We start from the raw sequence: 16,025 nt of genomic DNA on the forward strand, positions 1-16,025 counted from the left end.
ACATGCCACAACTGAGAAAATTTCCTCCCTTGACTTTGTTTTTTATGACCTTGCAATAGTGCCATGATCCCTTTCTCTACATCTTTGCCAACAACTCTTTGTAGCATGGCGTTGGTGCTTGGACCAACATCCATGGGGTGCACTCGCTTGGAGTAATTGTAGGTCGGGATGCATTTTAACCAGAATTCTCCATCATCACAAAGAGAGAGAGATAGAGAGAGAGAGAGAGTAGGCTATGCAATTGCCTACTACAACATGTCTAAATAGTGAGCCTAGTTTTTTGGGGGGACATGAGAGAGAGAGAGAGAGAGAGAGAGAGAGAGAGAGGACCTCCTAGAGAAATCCTAGGAGGAATCTCAGTTGTAGCGTTTACATCATCTCCACCAAATGATCTGATGTGAGATTCAACTCGTATTTCTCAATTTAACACATGGGATAATCGTTTGGGCTTACGTGAAAATTGCCCAACGACCACTTAGCTCGTTATACACGGGCGTCCACCCCTAATGGAGCCTGCCATTTGGAACCGCTGGTTGGGGCGGTCGACGTGGTAGGGGCAGGCCACACTGCAAAGAGAACGCACCTTGTTATTTGTTGTGGGTAATGGGCCGGTTTGTGTGTATCCCTACGTCTTAAAAGAAAGGCACGGAGACGAAGCGATGCTCCGTGTGGGAGGGTGTGTCCTATGCGGCTCTGTCACGGAGAGGAGCCGCCATATTCGATAGTGCGAGGGTGCGGTACGGGCGAGGCGCTTAGCACAAGCAAGAAACAAATGGAGTGTAGTTATGATCATATCGACGCATCGGACGATGATTGGAATGACGAGAGTTTCAGTATCCTGCCGTCGCTGGCCATTCTGTATGGCGACACGTCGGAAGACGACATCGCCATGTCGTCCGACGTGTCGACGACGACCAGCAGCATCAGCGGTAGCTACGTGGATGACGGGTCCACGGAGGGTGACGTCGCGCAGGTCGATGAGGACCGGGTGGCGGACTATCAGGTGAGCCCGCCGTTGGGCGCGATGATGGCCAAGGGCTTCGACATGCACGGCTTCCGCGTCGTGCTCCCGGATGCTGAATACGTGAACGTCATCTTCAACTCCATGGGCGGGCTGCAACAGCGCAACTCCGAATGGAAAGAGCTGGAGCGCAAACGCGGGTCTGTGGAGCCGCGCCGCCCTCCCCCCCCCCCATTTAAGGACTTGCACTCACGTCCCTTCTTGCACGAACATGCTTTTCAACATACGCAAGAACCTTCTGCCACGCGGGAACTGGGAGTCTCTTCCCTTGTTTTTCTTTCTAGTGTTTAGCATCACGAGCTTGTCCTCACAGTTCCCACCGCATTCCTAGCTAGGGGCACCTGGCGGCATACTGGGGTTGCCCCACGCCGATCCCTTTTCCCTTGTTTTCGCTTATATTGTTCAGTATCATGACTCATGAGCTTCTTCGAGGCGCCCACACCTAGCGGGGTGCAGTTGGGGCCATGGGGATGTGGGCTTCTCCTTGGGAACCATCACATTCCTAGCAAGGTGTGGTAGAGGTTGGGGGTGCCGGCTAGGTCTAGCCCTTGCCCCTAGCTAGGGTAGAGGTTAACACCCTCTATCACTAGCCACACCTAGTTAGATATTTGGTTGATGCCTTCCAAATGCTCATGATATTTTTGTAACTCATAATGTGGTAGAATTATAGTGGGAATTTGTCTAAATCTTCTTATGAAACTTACTTTTCGATATAAAATAAAACTTTGTTTTTCCTTGTTCTTTTAGACATAAAAGGATTTCGTATCAATTGAATGTTAGGGTTTCCATCAACACTTAGACTCAAAGGGTGTCTAAACTTTTGACTACCAACCCAACACATGATCCCATTATAACATCCGCATTGTTGACTTGACAAGTTGAATTATAATCACCTTTTATTCTCCTATTGTATAAGGTGCCATCACCAGTGGCAAGCATACATTGAATTGCTAGTCTTTTGTTTTCTTATTGTTAAACTTTGCCTTCTTTATTCCAAAATGTAATGGAAAGTCTTTCTCAAAGGACTCTAACTACCATGATTTTTCAAGTCTCTTGTATAAATAACACTCAAGTTAATTATGGTTATAAACACTTTCAAATGAGCTCATGAGCCTCTATTCAAATGCTATCATCATTGTTCAATCTTTGAAACATCTTACTAGGTTTGGAGAGTGTTACAATAGCTTTGTGAATGGAATTATTCTTTTTGTGTGATTTCTATTAAAACTCAACTTTACAACCTCCCATACAAACATGGAGAGTTAGCCCAAACCATTCTCATGAAGGTGAATCTAGGATCTCTAGGATTATTTAATTACTAGACTTGACATGAGGACAAGTAAGTAGCATATTGCTTTGGTTTTGAGCAAGCTCTCTCATGATTTTTGTGCATTGGCAAAAGTAATTCATGTAGGTATGTATGAGTCTCCAAACTCATTCTCATGTCAAAGATGGCAAGTGGCCCTAGCAAGTGATATCAAGCCATCTAATATATACTAGGCGCTCCGCGCCTAGACTAGCCCCGACGCTTCGCACTGGGGTGGGCGCGATTTTTGCGGGCGGGGGCGGGGGCGGGTGCTGGATGCGTGGCACCTGCCCCGCGTTTTCTTTTTTTTCTTGTGGGGGAGGTGGGGGGTTGCCACGTGGCACCCGCCCCCCACCTCTCGTTAAGTAATAGTATAGATGAATCACCAAACTAATCCTTAGAAAGAAATAGATATTCTATTAAGTGCAATGGTCCTTAAAATTATGCTTCTATTGCCAATGCACATCGGTATTGGTGTTTTTTACTAGTCCAACAAGAAAGATGTTATGGTAGTAATTTTCAACTAGCTTGATGTTGTGGAAGAGGTTGAGTAGTGACCCTTTTGCTGCCTAGAAGTTATGAACTTGAGGTGGATTTTTTATTTTTTGTAATTTCAAAAATATCAAAAGATGAGTTGGAAGGCTTAATTTTGATTGCCTTTTTGAAGATACAATAATTGATGGAAAAAGAATATGTTTTATGTCTATTGTAAACCACATTTTGAAGTTGATAAGAAGCCTTGGTGAATTGCAATGTTATGCATTAGTATGATGTTGATTCCCTTACGCATCTTGAAACCCGCTCAAAGAAAAGAAAAGAATATAAGGACACCAAACCTATCATTCCCAACTAGCCCTTTGTTGCAGCTGCACACATCCATCTCCCGTTGGGGTAGGCTAGGCATGTGGTAGCTTCCCATGAAATGAGCTAATTATGCTGTTGGAGTCTAGGAAGTTTGAGAATATTGAGATTCATATGCACGAAGAGGTTAGGAACGTCTGGCATGTAAAGCTGGGATGCTTGGTCTTAACCATGCTTCTATCCGGCTTGAAGCCATAGCTTTTGACCTGCTAAGGGTTCCAAATCACATTGTCACGCAGGTATGGGTGGTACAAGGAATCTCAACGGAGCAAGTTCTCAAGTTTGTTGAGGTGCTTCCAGCCTAAGACACACCTGCCATATCTGGCGAGGAAGGGCATCCCACCAGCTTGGCGACGGGTGGTATGGCTGGAAGCGTCCCTAGCCCGATTGAAGAAGAAGCAATACCCCTACTTCTACTACCACGACCTCCTCTCGAGGGTCTCCCACGAAGCCACCAGCATACCGGAGATGATGCAGGCCGACAATGACATCAAGCTGGACCTCGCACGGACCTTCCCTGGCCACACTTTGCTCGACACTCCGGAAGGCCGCGATACCCTTCATAACGTACTCCTCGCTTATGCGGCGCACAATCCTAGCGTGGGATACTGCCAGGCGAGTCTTATGGAACCCTAATTTCTAAACGCATTATATACCGTGCACGAGGGCGTGCATTGGGTGCAGAAGAGTGCATTGTTTTGTTTTTCTGCGTGTGTGCAGAGAGAGAGAGAGAGAGAGAGATAGAGGTAGAGAGAGAGAGAGATGCATATTGTTGGATAAAAAAAGGCTATAAAAGGGAGAAAGGAAACCTAACAAATGTTATATTAGGCTTCGATTAACTTGATATAAATATGGTTGCACACGTGCATGCGCACACACACTCTTTCATCTCATTGTGTGATATGCTTTAAGATCTTAAGATTATTCATGTCATTTTGAAATACCTCTAAATAAAGGAAGTAAAAGTAATCTAAAGTAGCAAAAATAACCCAAATAAGTGTTGCTGCATTGCTTTATACAACGTAGGAAAGCTAACCTAAACAAACCTCAAAAGCTCTCTTTCCTTAAATGAAGGTAACAAAACGAACCTAAATAAGTGTTAGCCAATCTCTTTATAGGGCATGGGAAAGCTAACTAATTGAAATTATTATACTATCCTTTAAAGGGCATGGGAAAGCTAACTAATTGAAATGATTATACTTAATTTTTATATATGTGCTTTTATCAAACAAGTTGATGAGAGTTTCCTGTGTGGGAAACCAGGCTCTTTAAGCGTTTTTTTCCCTATATTGTTTAGTGTCATGAGCTACTCCTTAGGAGACATCGCATATCTAGGTAAGTGCACCTCGAAGTAGGGGCCATTGGCTTCCACTTAGAGCTAGCGACCCCTTGCTCTAGTTGCATGTATGTAGCTAGGTGTGCGATCCCTCCCTCATTATAAATTCTTATGGTATTGTCGTGATTCACGATGTGAGAATTCTAAAGGAATTATAGTGAGAGTTCTTTTAAAACTGCATGTTTCATGTCTATGGAATTGACACTACTGCATGCAGTCGATGAATTACGTGGTGGCGATGTTACTGGTGGCGATGCAAGGGAACGCGAGGGACGCGTTCTGGATGCTGGTGACGCTGGTGGAGGATATACTGTATCCGGGGTTCTACGGGCAGGGGCTGCGGGGGGCGTTGATAGAGATGCATGCGTGCTTCGAGCTACTAAAGGAGAGCAACCCGAGGCTGGCGGGCCACATCGACTGGCTGGCGGCGAAGGACGGGGTGACGATGGACAGGGGCTACCTGACGGCGGAGTGGTTACTGTCGCTGTTCGCCCGCAGCACGCCCGCCGAGACGGTGATGCGCATGTGGGACATCCTCTTCACCTCCCGCCGCCCTACTATCCTCTTCGGCGCCGCCCTCGCCGTCTTCAAGATCGCCGAGCCCCAGCTCCTCGACGCCCTCGACTACGCCGCCCTCACCCTCGTCTTCTGCGACACCTTCCAGACCCAGCTCTTCCACCCGGACGTCGTCTTAGCCTTCGTCGACCAGGCCATCAATTCCTTCCCTGACTTCAACGCCTCCCTCGACCGCGCCCGAAAGCATGCCCTCGCTCACGTGCCCTAGAGTCGAAGCCTCCATACTCACCTCCACCTCCACCTCCACCTCCACCTCCACCCCTTAGCAGGTACGCCTTGTCTTACCTCTAGTTACTTATACTTGTCTTGTATTTCTCTGTTTTTTTCTCGATGCACTAACGATAACCTTAGATGTGTTCATCTTGCAATTCCAAACTTAAAGTTTGTCTTGCCTACATGTATATTTTGTCATTCATGTCGCCATGCACTAATGATAACCTTAGATGTGTTTATCTCTCAATGTCAAACTTAAAACCTTTCTCGCCTCTAGGTGAATTCTTCCTTTCTTTGAATGCACTAATGACAACCTTAGATGTGCTTATCTTACAATCTATGCATTGATGGTGACCTTAGATGTGCTTATCTCATTATGTCAAACTTAGGTTTATGCTTGCAGTGCCAAACTCTAAACTTGTTTTTTTGTATGCACTAACAATAACCTTAAATGTGTTTATTCGCAATGTGAAGCTTAAAGCATATGTGTGTGCATCAATGATAATATTAGGTGTGTGACCTTAGTCGTATGCACTAATGATAACCTTAGGTAGTATGTTTGTCGTGCAATGTCAATTTAGGTATTTATGTCAAACTTAGGTAAAACTTTCTTAGATGTATGTTGTAATGATAACCTTAGGTTTGCCAACCTTGAGTGCATACACTAATAATAACCTCAAGTGGTGTGTTTGTTTTGCAATCTCAACCTTAGGTATGCATGTCAACCTTAGGTAAAGCTTTCTCAAGTGAATGTAGTAGTGATACCTTAGCTCTATCAACCAAAGGTGTATGCAATAATAATAATGGAAGATAGTATGTTTTTCTTCCAATATCAACCTTAGGTATATATGTTGACCTCAAGCCATAATGGATTTTTAATAATTCATCGTGTAACTATTGGTGTCAATCTTAGAATCGGAATGTCTATATACACATGTCAACCTTAAGTATGCTTTTGATTGCTTCTAGTCAAGCATTGATAAAACCATCAATCTTATTGATTCGATGTACATTTAATGGCAACCTTAGTTATATTTATCTTATAATGTATGTATATCAATTGATGATATTCTTAATCCTCTTAATGGTATATACATGAATGACAACCCTAGGTATATGCATGTCACCCTTAGGTGTGTGTTTATTTTACATTTCCTTTTGTAGTGAAGCCAATCTTATTCTCAATCAATACACATTAATAACATCCTCTAGACAAGAGGTTAGGAAAAGAGACATAAACTCTAGCAAAAGGTAGACAATTATCACAAAGGTGACTCTCATGCAATGTTGGTCTTCCTTGTCATTATATCAAAGGGTACGTTTTCTTGTCTTTCACCACATGCAACTTGTCATAGCAATCATCTAAATATCATGAAAAAAGGTTTTCTAAATGAAATTCTTTTTCCACTATTCTTGAAAGGTTAGCTGATAGATTTTGGCATTCCAAAAGAGAAGCAGGTATGCACTTTAATTCATCTAGCTTCTCTAACATTTGATGTAATAAGTAGGTAAGTGCTTCAATTCATTAAGTTTTTCTAAATTAGAAAGATAAGAAAGAAATTTGTAGTATTTTGAGAGCAATTGTATTATCTTTTTTAGCTTCACATTATTTGATTAGAAGTTCCACCCACTTTATATTGGAATCATTTTGGTATAACCACCACATTAACCTCAAGGTGTAGCCTTTGCAACATGTTGATATATTTGATTCTCAATGTGTATGAGCTACCATTTGAAATATTGGCAATGTATAGTTCTATTAATTACCTTGAATTCCTAAGCTCCAAAATTGATTTAAAAGATGTATATGTCCACATCATCTTGTGGTAAGAAAACATAATGAAGCCCAAAAAAATCCACAATAGTTGGCATAGTGTATGCTTTACTCTAACTTAATGCAAGAATGAAATCATGGTTGACCCAACAATAAAAACATTATTACAAATAGAGATTATGTCCAAAAGTACACATGTTTGGTTGTTTTAATATCTAAGGAGAGGATGGGTGCACTTGCTTCTTGTACTTGCTTAGGAACTAGGTGCATTGACTAGTTGTAATTACTCAATCGTAAACTCAAGACAAATGTTATATTTTTTCAAGTATGATTAAATATGGGAGATATAAAAGGGTGTGCCCTTTTCTATCATCAACAAACATAAATATAAGATTGTAAACTCATATACCATTATCTATTATATTTTTATTCTCTTTGTGTACTATTAATATCATTTATATAAACTCAAAACATCTTATAAGTACAACATTATATAATGACTATAATAATGCGGAAACTTTTAAATGACAATACCCAACATTGTTTTGTAATGTATCTTAAATGGCATGTCTAATATTTCACAAGTATGTGTACATGAATCTTTGATATAATTATGTAATCATTAAGCCTTGTTAGTTATTCATTCATTCCTACCATCCTCAAAGGACATATAGCATTTTCTCTTTAAAAAACAAAGGAAAGAATGAATTTTTTTATTATATATAAAATTGAAATGACTAGCACCTAATGATTGTCCATTTGGGCACTCCTACTAGTTTTCATAAAAAAATTAATCATTTATGAAAGGATAATACTGATCATAGAAGGAATTAGGTCTAATATATTGCAAATCAATACTTCTTCTTTCTAAGATGCTACAAGTCAAGTGTATCTGGGCAATCTTACTTAACTTACTATCCAGGTAATGTGAAAGCCAACCACTTGAGATATGGTAATCATAATATTATTACCTACATCATTGGTCTAGTCTTTGCCACATTGAACTCCTATGCAAGGGGGAGGTTGGTCTCACTAAAACCATAACGATAATTATAGAGGCTAGATTAAAGGATGAGATCTTAACAATGCTCAGTGTAAGGGAAAATGTCTCTTATGTCAAGTGAGAATGGATATAGCAAATGAGAACATAAGTATCCCTGCTACTTATTCGTTCGAGTGTAATGGTTATAAGGTAGATATATTATATAATCCAAAACTTTGTTGCATTATCCAAGATACATATTTTTTAATTTGCTACCAATAATGCTAATCATGGTGAACCTTATGTGTATATTTTCCAAAGAAAACCAAAAAATACTTTATGTAGGGATATTCTCAAGAAACAAGTTTTCCTCTTGCCATAATCTATTCAATAGAAATACACATGAAATAGATGTAAAATGGACAAAAAGCAATACAAAAATAATATGAAATCCATTGAAAATGATCACAAACTAATTACAAATGTGTGTTTTATATAGAAGAGGAAAATATTTTTTAATATAAAATTTTGGCATAATTACAATCTTTGCATTCTCTCTATATCCGAAGTCTCTAAACCATCAATGGTATCCTCTGCCACATGAGTTAGCTCCATATCATCCAAGTCTATGGCATTTGGATGGGGTTCTAGACTCTTTTAACTTCGTTGGGTGTTAGACATGGTACCAATGACACATGGGCAAGTGGTATTGAAACGCTTTTATGCAGTGCGCAATTGATTAAGATTTCAACCATCTTTACTCCACAAATGAAGGTTGTCATTTCTATAGTTTTCTAAGTGACACCCTACATAAAATTGTATAGAATGAGGTTAAGTATAAGTTCCTTTATACTATACTAATTTAATTTAAGAAAGAAAAAACTTACATTGCTTGTTTGGAGCTTGACTACAAGATCTAGGAGCAATTTGGCATTGTGGTAAATTCTTCATCCACAATTGTGGTTGTCACCGTGCTCTGGCACTCTACCAATTAACTATACATGTATTCTCCAACATTTTTTGGTCTTAAGTAATGGCCTCAAAGCTTTGGATAAGTTTTTCAATAGATCTATTTTGGCAAAGGAAAACAATGTTAGTACCTCTCTCTCTTTCTCCCCCCTCTCCCTCTCATGGTCTTAAGGAACTTACTTCGTCACATTATCATGGTGCTTGTATGTTTAATTGGCAAGAAAGCATGTCTTTGTGGAAATGTCAAATAGTATAAGGATCCAATGAGATTTAAAAGGCAAGGAGGATAGAAAAATTACCCAAAAAAATATTTGAGATATCTTAGAAGAAACATACCAAAGAGTTCCTTATCTTTCATGGCATGCCATCACAAGATACTGTAAGACATCCAAGTTATAATCTCTATATCATGGGCACACATCCATAAGGGATGTTCTCTCCTAGATCACTACAGATATTAAAGAATCTATAATGAAAACCTTGTCTTGTTGATGAAATGGAATATTTATAATAACAAAGCTACAAAAGAAAATAAGCAATAAGTTTCAAGCATTTTCTTACAAGAAAAACATGCCAATTTTTTGAAGTATTATGACTTAAAAATATATCTCAAGACAATGTCCATCACATGATTGCTAGCCTCCTTATGGAGATCTACAAGGACTAGAATTTCCTCCTCAAAGTGAAAGGCACTTAGCCCCTAATTCTATTGTTGTGGCTTTCTTAGAGGTAGTACACGGCCAACGGATGGGCCAAGAATCTCTAGGGCCTCATGGTTGGTGTGGCTTTTTTAGAGGTAGTACAACACCAAAGGATGGGCCAAGAATCTCTAGGGCCTCATGGTTGTCCTCATGCTTGCTAATGTGCATCTCTTTTATCTCAATAATCTCATTAGTCTTCTTAGACTTTTTCTCATAGGTCTCCCTTTCTTCTTAGGTTACCCTTTGAGTAATTAGCCTTGTTTGGTGGGAATCTGAGGTTTTTTCTTTGATATCAATTATCTTTACCTTCCCACTTTTTTTAAGGGGAGGGATCTCCAAATTTCTCATAATTTTTCTATCTTGATGCTACTTGGGCGCTCAACAAGTTGTTGTACATAAATGTGAGAAGCATAAGGGCATGAAGTTCCTTGGTATGCATCCTAAAAGAACTCGATTATAAAGTCATCTACAACTACATGTAGCAATCTAGTATTGACAAATACTAGTAGTAACCTAGATTGATTGTTTCACATATATCTTTTACAACCCTAGTGCATAGGAGCTTGGGGATGGCATGATCATGGTAGTCATGAATCCTCTTTAACTCGAGAATGAAGTTATGTTTCTCGTATCTCTTTTGTTGAGATTTGACTTGCATGCACCTTTCAGAACTAGACCCCTACTACATGCTTTAATTACCCAAAGGCCAACCCCTACTGTGCAACATGAGGGTCTCTTGATGATACTAGCCCCATGGTTAGCTTTTTCCTAGCCATCTTTATGAAAAAGTACAAAGATAGTATTAGAAATCTAAATGATAAAAAGAGAAAAAGATTGAAAATTTTGATGAAAAGCTAGAAAAGTTGGTTAAAAGAGGTCAACCCACACAACTAGGGGAGGGGGGAGGGGAGAGAGAGGGTGATTCTAAAATCATGAGGCTCCCCATCATGTTGGTTGGCTCCTAATGGGGAGGACATGTCACACAATGCCACAGGGGGATTCAAAATCTCTAGGCACCTCCTTGCATTTGTGTTGTACCCCCTTCGTTGATGGGGACCTAAACAATGTGAGAGGGGATCATTGAGCTTTTGAACCACCCTCCCCTTGTATTGTGCACATTACCACCTTTCCTTCCCGCAAGGACCCAAACAATGTGAGGGAGAGTCATCAAGATTTTGGACCCCTCCTCCCCTTGCGTTGTGTTAGTACCTTGTGCCCACCCCCCTAGTAGTGACCTAAGCAACAGTGACCTGAAAAATTCAAGGGGGTTGGGTCATCGAGATTTTGGATCCCCCCACACTCGTGTTGTGTGGGTACTTTTCATGCCTCCCCTCCTCAATAGTGATCCCAAAAATACAAGGGAGGGTCATTGAGATTTTGGATTCCCTCGCATTTGAATTATACATATATCCCCTCCCGAACCTGAATAAAAGCATTGGAAAAAGGTGATGGAGCAAGAGTTTGATATGTAGAAGTTATGTATGTTGTTTACGTTGTCAGAGGGGTTTTTGTCGAAATGTCAAATCCATCAGGGATCAGAAGTAGAAGGAAGTAGAGATAGGAGATGGAAGAGAAGATAGAGAATACACAAGTGGTAAACACTACAAAGACAAAGCACAATGAATTGAATCAATATGTATTGAAAGAACCTGGAATCTTCGCACTACTCAGAAGCAATCTCCAGGCATTAGATCTCCTGGAGCTTCTTCATAGAACAAAACGTGCATAAAAATTACAGCTCCTTCTCTGCTGCTCGGAACCCAAATCTGATGGCTCCGTTGGCTCCGAAAGGGGGGTAAAACCGCAAGACACTTGCACACGGATCTCCCAGATCACACCTTCTTCTTCTTTCAGTTCAATCTGCAGTTTTCAGCCTGTTTATAATGATCGTGGCGCGCACGATTTTGTCAATCTGTCCCTCTTAAGAAAATCCCATAATTGGCTGAAAAAGCAACTAGCTTTTTGCATGCCATCCTAATCTAGAACCTTTTTCTAACTTTTTCAGAATTTTATAATAAATAATATAAAAAATATGCTAAAATTATCCAAAAATCTAGTATTTTTGGATAATCCATGCAACTCACACTAGTACTAATGGCTCAGATCACATTGATTCTCTAGATCAATAAAGAAGTCGGATGATGATGCATTCCATACTTTTTCACACTGTGTCCTCATAACATCACGACATCCACCCTCTCTGAACCTGCACATCCTCTGGTATATGCCAAAATCCTAGTTGTCATCGGATTTTGAGTCCTCCTCATCCTCTGCAACCATATCCTTTGCTTCTTCATCTTCAATATCTTCATGGCTAGCCCCTATATCATGACCACTATTTTCATCCAATTTTGGCAACTCATAGGTAGTAGATTCCCACCTTTTTAATAATTTGATTCTTTTCCGTGCTACCAAAAGTTTGATGGATGTCCCATCTAGCTCATTTAATGCATGAGTAGCATTATCAAACACCTGTCTTATCACTTAGGGTCCAAAACATTTTTTGGAAACTTTACGCATGGCACTATGCCAATTGTCTAAACTGCTATCATAAACCAATACCCAATCCCCATCTTGTATAGTTCTTGGTCTTAGTCTATGTCTTTTGTCAAACCGTTTCTTGTTCTGTATCCTTGCTGCCCTTAACTTTGTGATTGTTGCCTCTATGTCTTCTAACTTTCTTTCCAACTGTCTAGTGCGTAAGGCCAACAACTCCTCTCGATTCAACTCCTCCTCCCAAGTAACACACTCCATGTGACTGTCATCTCTTCTATCAGCATGATAGTTTTTTGACCATACATAAATTCTGCAGGCTTATATCCTGTAATAGCACTATGGGTTGTTTTGTCGGTCCACAAAGCATAAGGGAGCAATTGTGGCCACTCTTTTACCTTCTCTCCACATGATTTTGCCAATGCCTTTACAATAGCTAGATGACCTCTTTCACTTTTTCCATTTCCTTCAGGGTTATAGGCTAAAGTTAAAGCAAGCTTTATCCCCAACCGTGCAAAGAAATCATGAGCTTCATCTCATCCAACTCACCCTTATCTGTTGTAATTTTTCCCTCATAGTCATACCAACAAAAGATCTCTTCTAAGATAAAAGTAGACACAACATTTGTTGTCTTAGTACGTAAAGCTTTCCCTTCCACTTAATTAGTCAAGTCTTCACGAGCAAGCACAAGATACTTCATTTGCCAAAGACCTGTAGGCATTGTGACCAAATCCACCACCCAGTTAAGATGAAGAGACAATGGATATGTGGGTTGCAATCCATCCTGATGTCTCACAAATGAATACATTTGACATGTCGTACATGTTTCCACAAAGTGAGCAATATCCTTATACATACCCTACCACCAATATCTTTCTTTGATCTTTGTAAAAGTACCCCAAACACCTCTATGACCAGCCCACAAGCTTTCATGAAATTCTTGCATTATTTTTACTCATGAAGCTCTGTCACCCAAAACTAGCAATGGCATACCTTGTTTCTTTTTAGCATGTTTCCGTAAGTATCCATCTTTTTAAAAAAACCCATACGCTTTCCTCTTAATTTTCTTAAACTCCTCATTTGACCATTCATCTCTCTTTGTTAATGTGCTGAGGTTTTGACCAATTCTCAACCACTCTCCTGTATATTTGTCTTCCAGAAACACTTCTACACAAGATACAAAACATCTAAAGTGTCTCCTCTTTGTTGTCCAAGATTTTGTTAATGCTGTAGCAACACCTTGCATTACTAAATTCACTCTTGCAACATCATTTTCAGCCATAAGAAAGTCATCTTCTTCCTCCTCATCCACCATCCCATCTTCATTCTCATAACGTGCTCGAGATAACATGTCTGCCACCCACTGGGTTATCTCTTCCTGCAATATGCTGAAATTCAAGGTTCAAAGATTTAATGTATGCAATCCACCGGAGCATAGCAATGTCCGGAGCAGCACAACTAGTAATCATACCCAATACCGCAAACAATCAGTCTCAATGACTACATGAGCACCCATTAAATACTCCTTGTCACATTTAAGGGCTGTCACAATTCCCCATAATTCTCTTTTAACCTGTGGATACCTTCTCTTTCGTTCAGTCAATACTTCAACATCAAAGTGAATTGCATATCGTTTCCCTTCCTCATCATCTTGCCCAATTGTCCATCCAATCCCGATTGGGCTTGTATCAACAGTAATAATGATAGGCTTTCCATGTGAATAGTCAGTCTTTCTCAATGTAGGAGCAGATTTTAAGAGTTGCTTCAATTTCTTCATTGCTTTTTGATGCTTCCTTTCCCAATGAAATTTCTGACCTTTCCTTGGAAACTGATAAAGAGCATCGGCTACATGTGCAAAGTGAGGAATCCATATCAAATATAACACACATGCATCCAAGAATCTACACACCTTTGATACATTCATGCATACATCTTGCATTCTATCAATTCCATCTATTTTTGCTGGTGATGGTCTTCACCCATAAGGCCCACACGTATGCCCAACAATCAAAACCTCTTCAATTGCAAAGACAGACTTTTGTCCAGAAAGAGTTAAATGCACCTCTTCTAGATGTGTCAAAATCCTCTCACAATCCACAATATGGTCTGCAACAAACTGTCCCCATCCATATGCATCCATCTCTTCATTCTTTTCATCCACCGCACACCCTTTGATTGGGACATCATCCAAGAATGGCATAGTCAATTGTGGTATAAAATCCCTGAGTACCCTATTCATAGCATTTGTCATGTGTGCCACTGAGTTTGTTGCACCCTGTGGAAGAGTACACATCTGTACTAGGAGTCTTCATGGTTGTGATATCCCTACTTTCAATTGCCAGTTGAAACTGATCATAACCCAAGCAAAGATAACCCAAAGAATAGATCACTCTACCTGCAAAAGCCTCTACAAATATCGGGGGGGTCACTCATGAATATATGTATATATAACGTGAGTTCAAAATAAGGGGTTTTTAAAATACCATTTTTATACATTTTTTACATATAGAAGAGTGTCATATAAAGGGATTACTTACAGTTTGAATAGAAAAGGGTTCTGTTTTATTCAAGAAAAATTCACAAATTAGGATATTTATAAATAGGCCATGAACGCACGTTATATAGAGAATTTATATATAGTGAACCCCCTGAGCTACAAATTCATCAACCACATGACCTATGTCAAAGGATGCAGATCTAGAGCATGACACAAGCTATGGTGGATCAAAGATGAAGACCAAATTCATAATGACATGAACAAGTAGAAACAAGCTGTTACACAAGTGAATTAGGTTCCAAGATAGATTATCTTAGACTCATAAACACAATCTTGTGTAGAATTGACAATGACAAGAAACTTAACTAAAAGTACAAAGCATCATGAAATTGTATTCATTTGATAGTTAAGTACAATGCTTTATAGACTTTGAGTTGTTCCACTCTCCTCATTGTGCATATGGGATTCAAGACAACTCTTCTTGGAGCATACATAATTTGTCTATTTCTCAACACCCCCCTCAAATGATGAGTCCCTACACTTGCTGGCTTTTGCCCCCTCTACATGATAACATGGCCCGAAAGACTAGCTCATAGGCATCCTAGTCAAGTTAAAGCTTGAGACTTTGCATCTTTGGCAAGGGTTTTTACAATTCAAATCCACTAAGGGAAACATAGAGATCCACTATGGGAACAAATTCCTTAAAACAATCTGTCAAAGTTGTTGATGGTAGCGGAAGTATCTTTTTCTTCTTCTTCATTCATGAATTGACTTTGGTGGTGGTCATTCTGCATCTGCTGTGCTCTTTTCTTGTGAAAGCATTCATTGACAATATGGCTAGTTTTACCACAATAATGACATGTCATTCGACTCCTATTGTTGGTGTTGAATCCTCGACCTCTTCCCTTGGGTCTAGTAGCTCCTCTAGTGTATAAGAAGTTTTCCCTTGAGTTGGTAACTTTTACATATTTGCTTTTAAATTTGCTTTCTCCATCAAGCAGTGAGTGCTCAATATCTTTGAGTGAGAGACTTGGAACATTACTTAGAGTGGACACAAGGTTCTCATATGGATCCTTGTTTACACTTGCAAGCAGTACGGCTATTGCTTTATCTTCATCAATATTCTTCTTAAGAGTTGCAAGCTGGGTTTTTAGGCTCTTGAACTTGTTAATGTGCATGGTCATAGAAGCAGTGTCTTTGATATCTAGTTTATAAAACTGCATGAGGAGTTTTACCTTTGAGTTCTTTGCTTGGGTATCAAACATTCTGTCAAGTTCCTCCAAAGTGGTTCTAGCA

The 16,025-nt window shown here is 39.9% G+C and overlaps 1 protein-coding gene across 8 annotated transcripts; it reads left to right on the forward strand.

Moving 5' to 3' along the window:
- The first annotated feature begins 614 nt into the window (after positions 1 to 614).
- Positions 615 to 6,913, forward strand: LOC148013261 (uncharacterized). 8 transcript variants are annotated; one of them, XM_087668033.1, is made up of 5 exons: positions 615 to 1,161; positions 3,428 to 3,803; positions 4,742 to 5,369; positions 6,478 to 6,628; positions 6,734 to 6,913. In XM_087668033.1, exons 1-3 carry the CDS (start codon positions 686 to 688, stop codon positions 5,306 to 5,308), a joined length of 1,419 nt encoding a protein of 472 aa, XP_087524159.1. In that variant the 5' UTR covers positions 615 to 685; the 3' UTR covers positions 5,309 to 5,369; positions 6,478 to 6,628; positions 6,734 to 6,913. The 8 variants fall into 8 exon arrangements, with proteins under 8 accessions (XP_087524159.1, XP_087524160.1, XP_087524161.1 ...); XM_087668034.1 differs by having other exon boundaries at positions 6,739 to 6,913; XM_087668035.1 differs by having other exon boundaries at positions 6,526 to 6,628.
- Positions 6,914 to 16,025: the final 9,112 nt, after the last annotated feature.

The sequence above is a fragment of the Lygodium microphyllum genome, chromosome 26, assembly GCF_053477565.2.
Source record: "Lygodium microphyllum isolate KBCC chromosome 26, Lygodium_microphyllum_v1.1.10, whole genome shotgun sequence".
Lineage (NCBI taxonomy): Eukaryota > Viridiplantae > Streptophyta > Polypodiopsida > Schizaeales > Lygodiaceae > Lygodium > Lygodium microphyllum.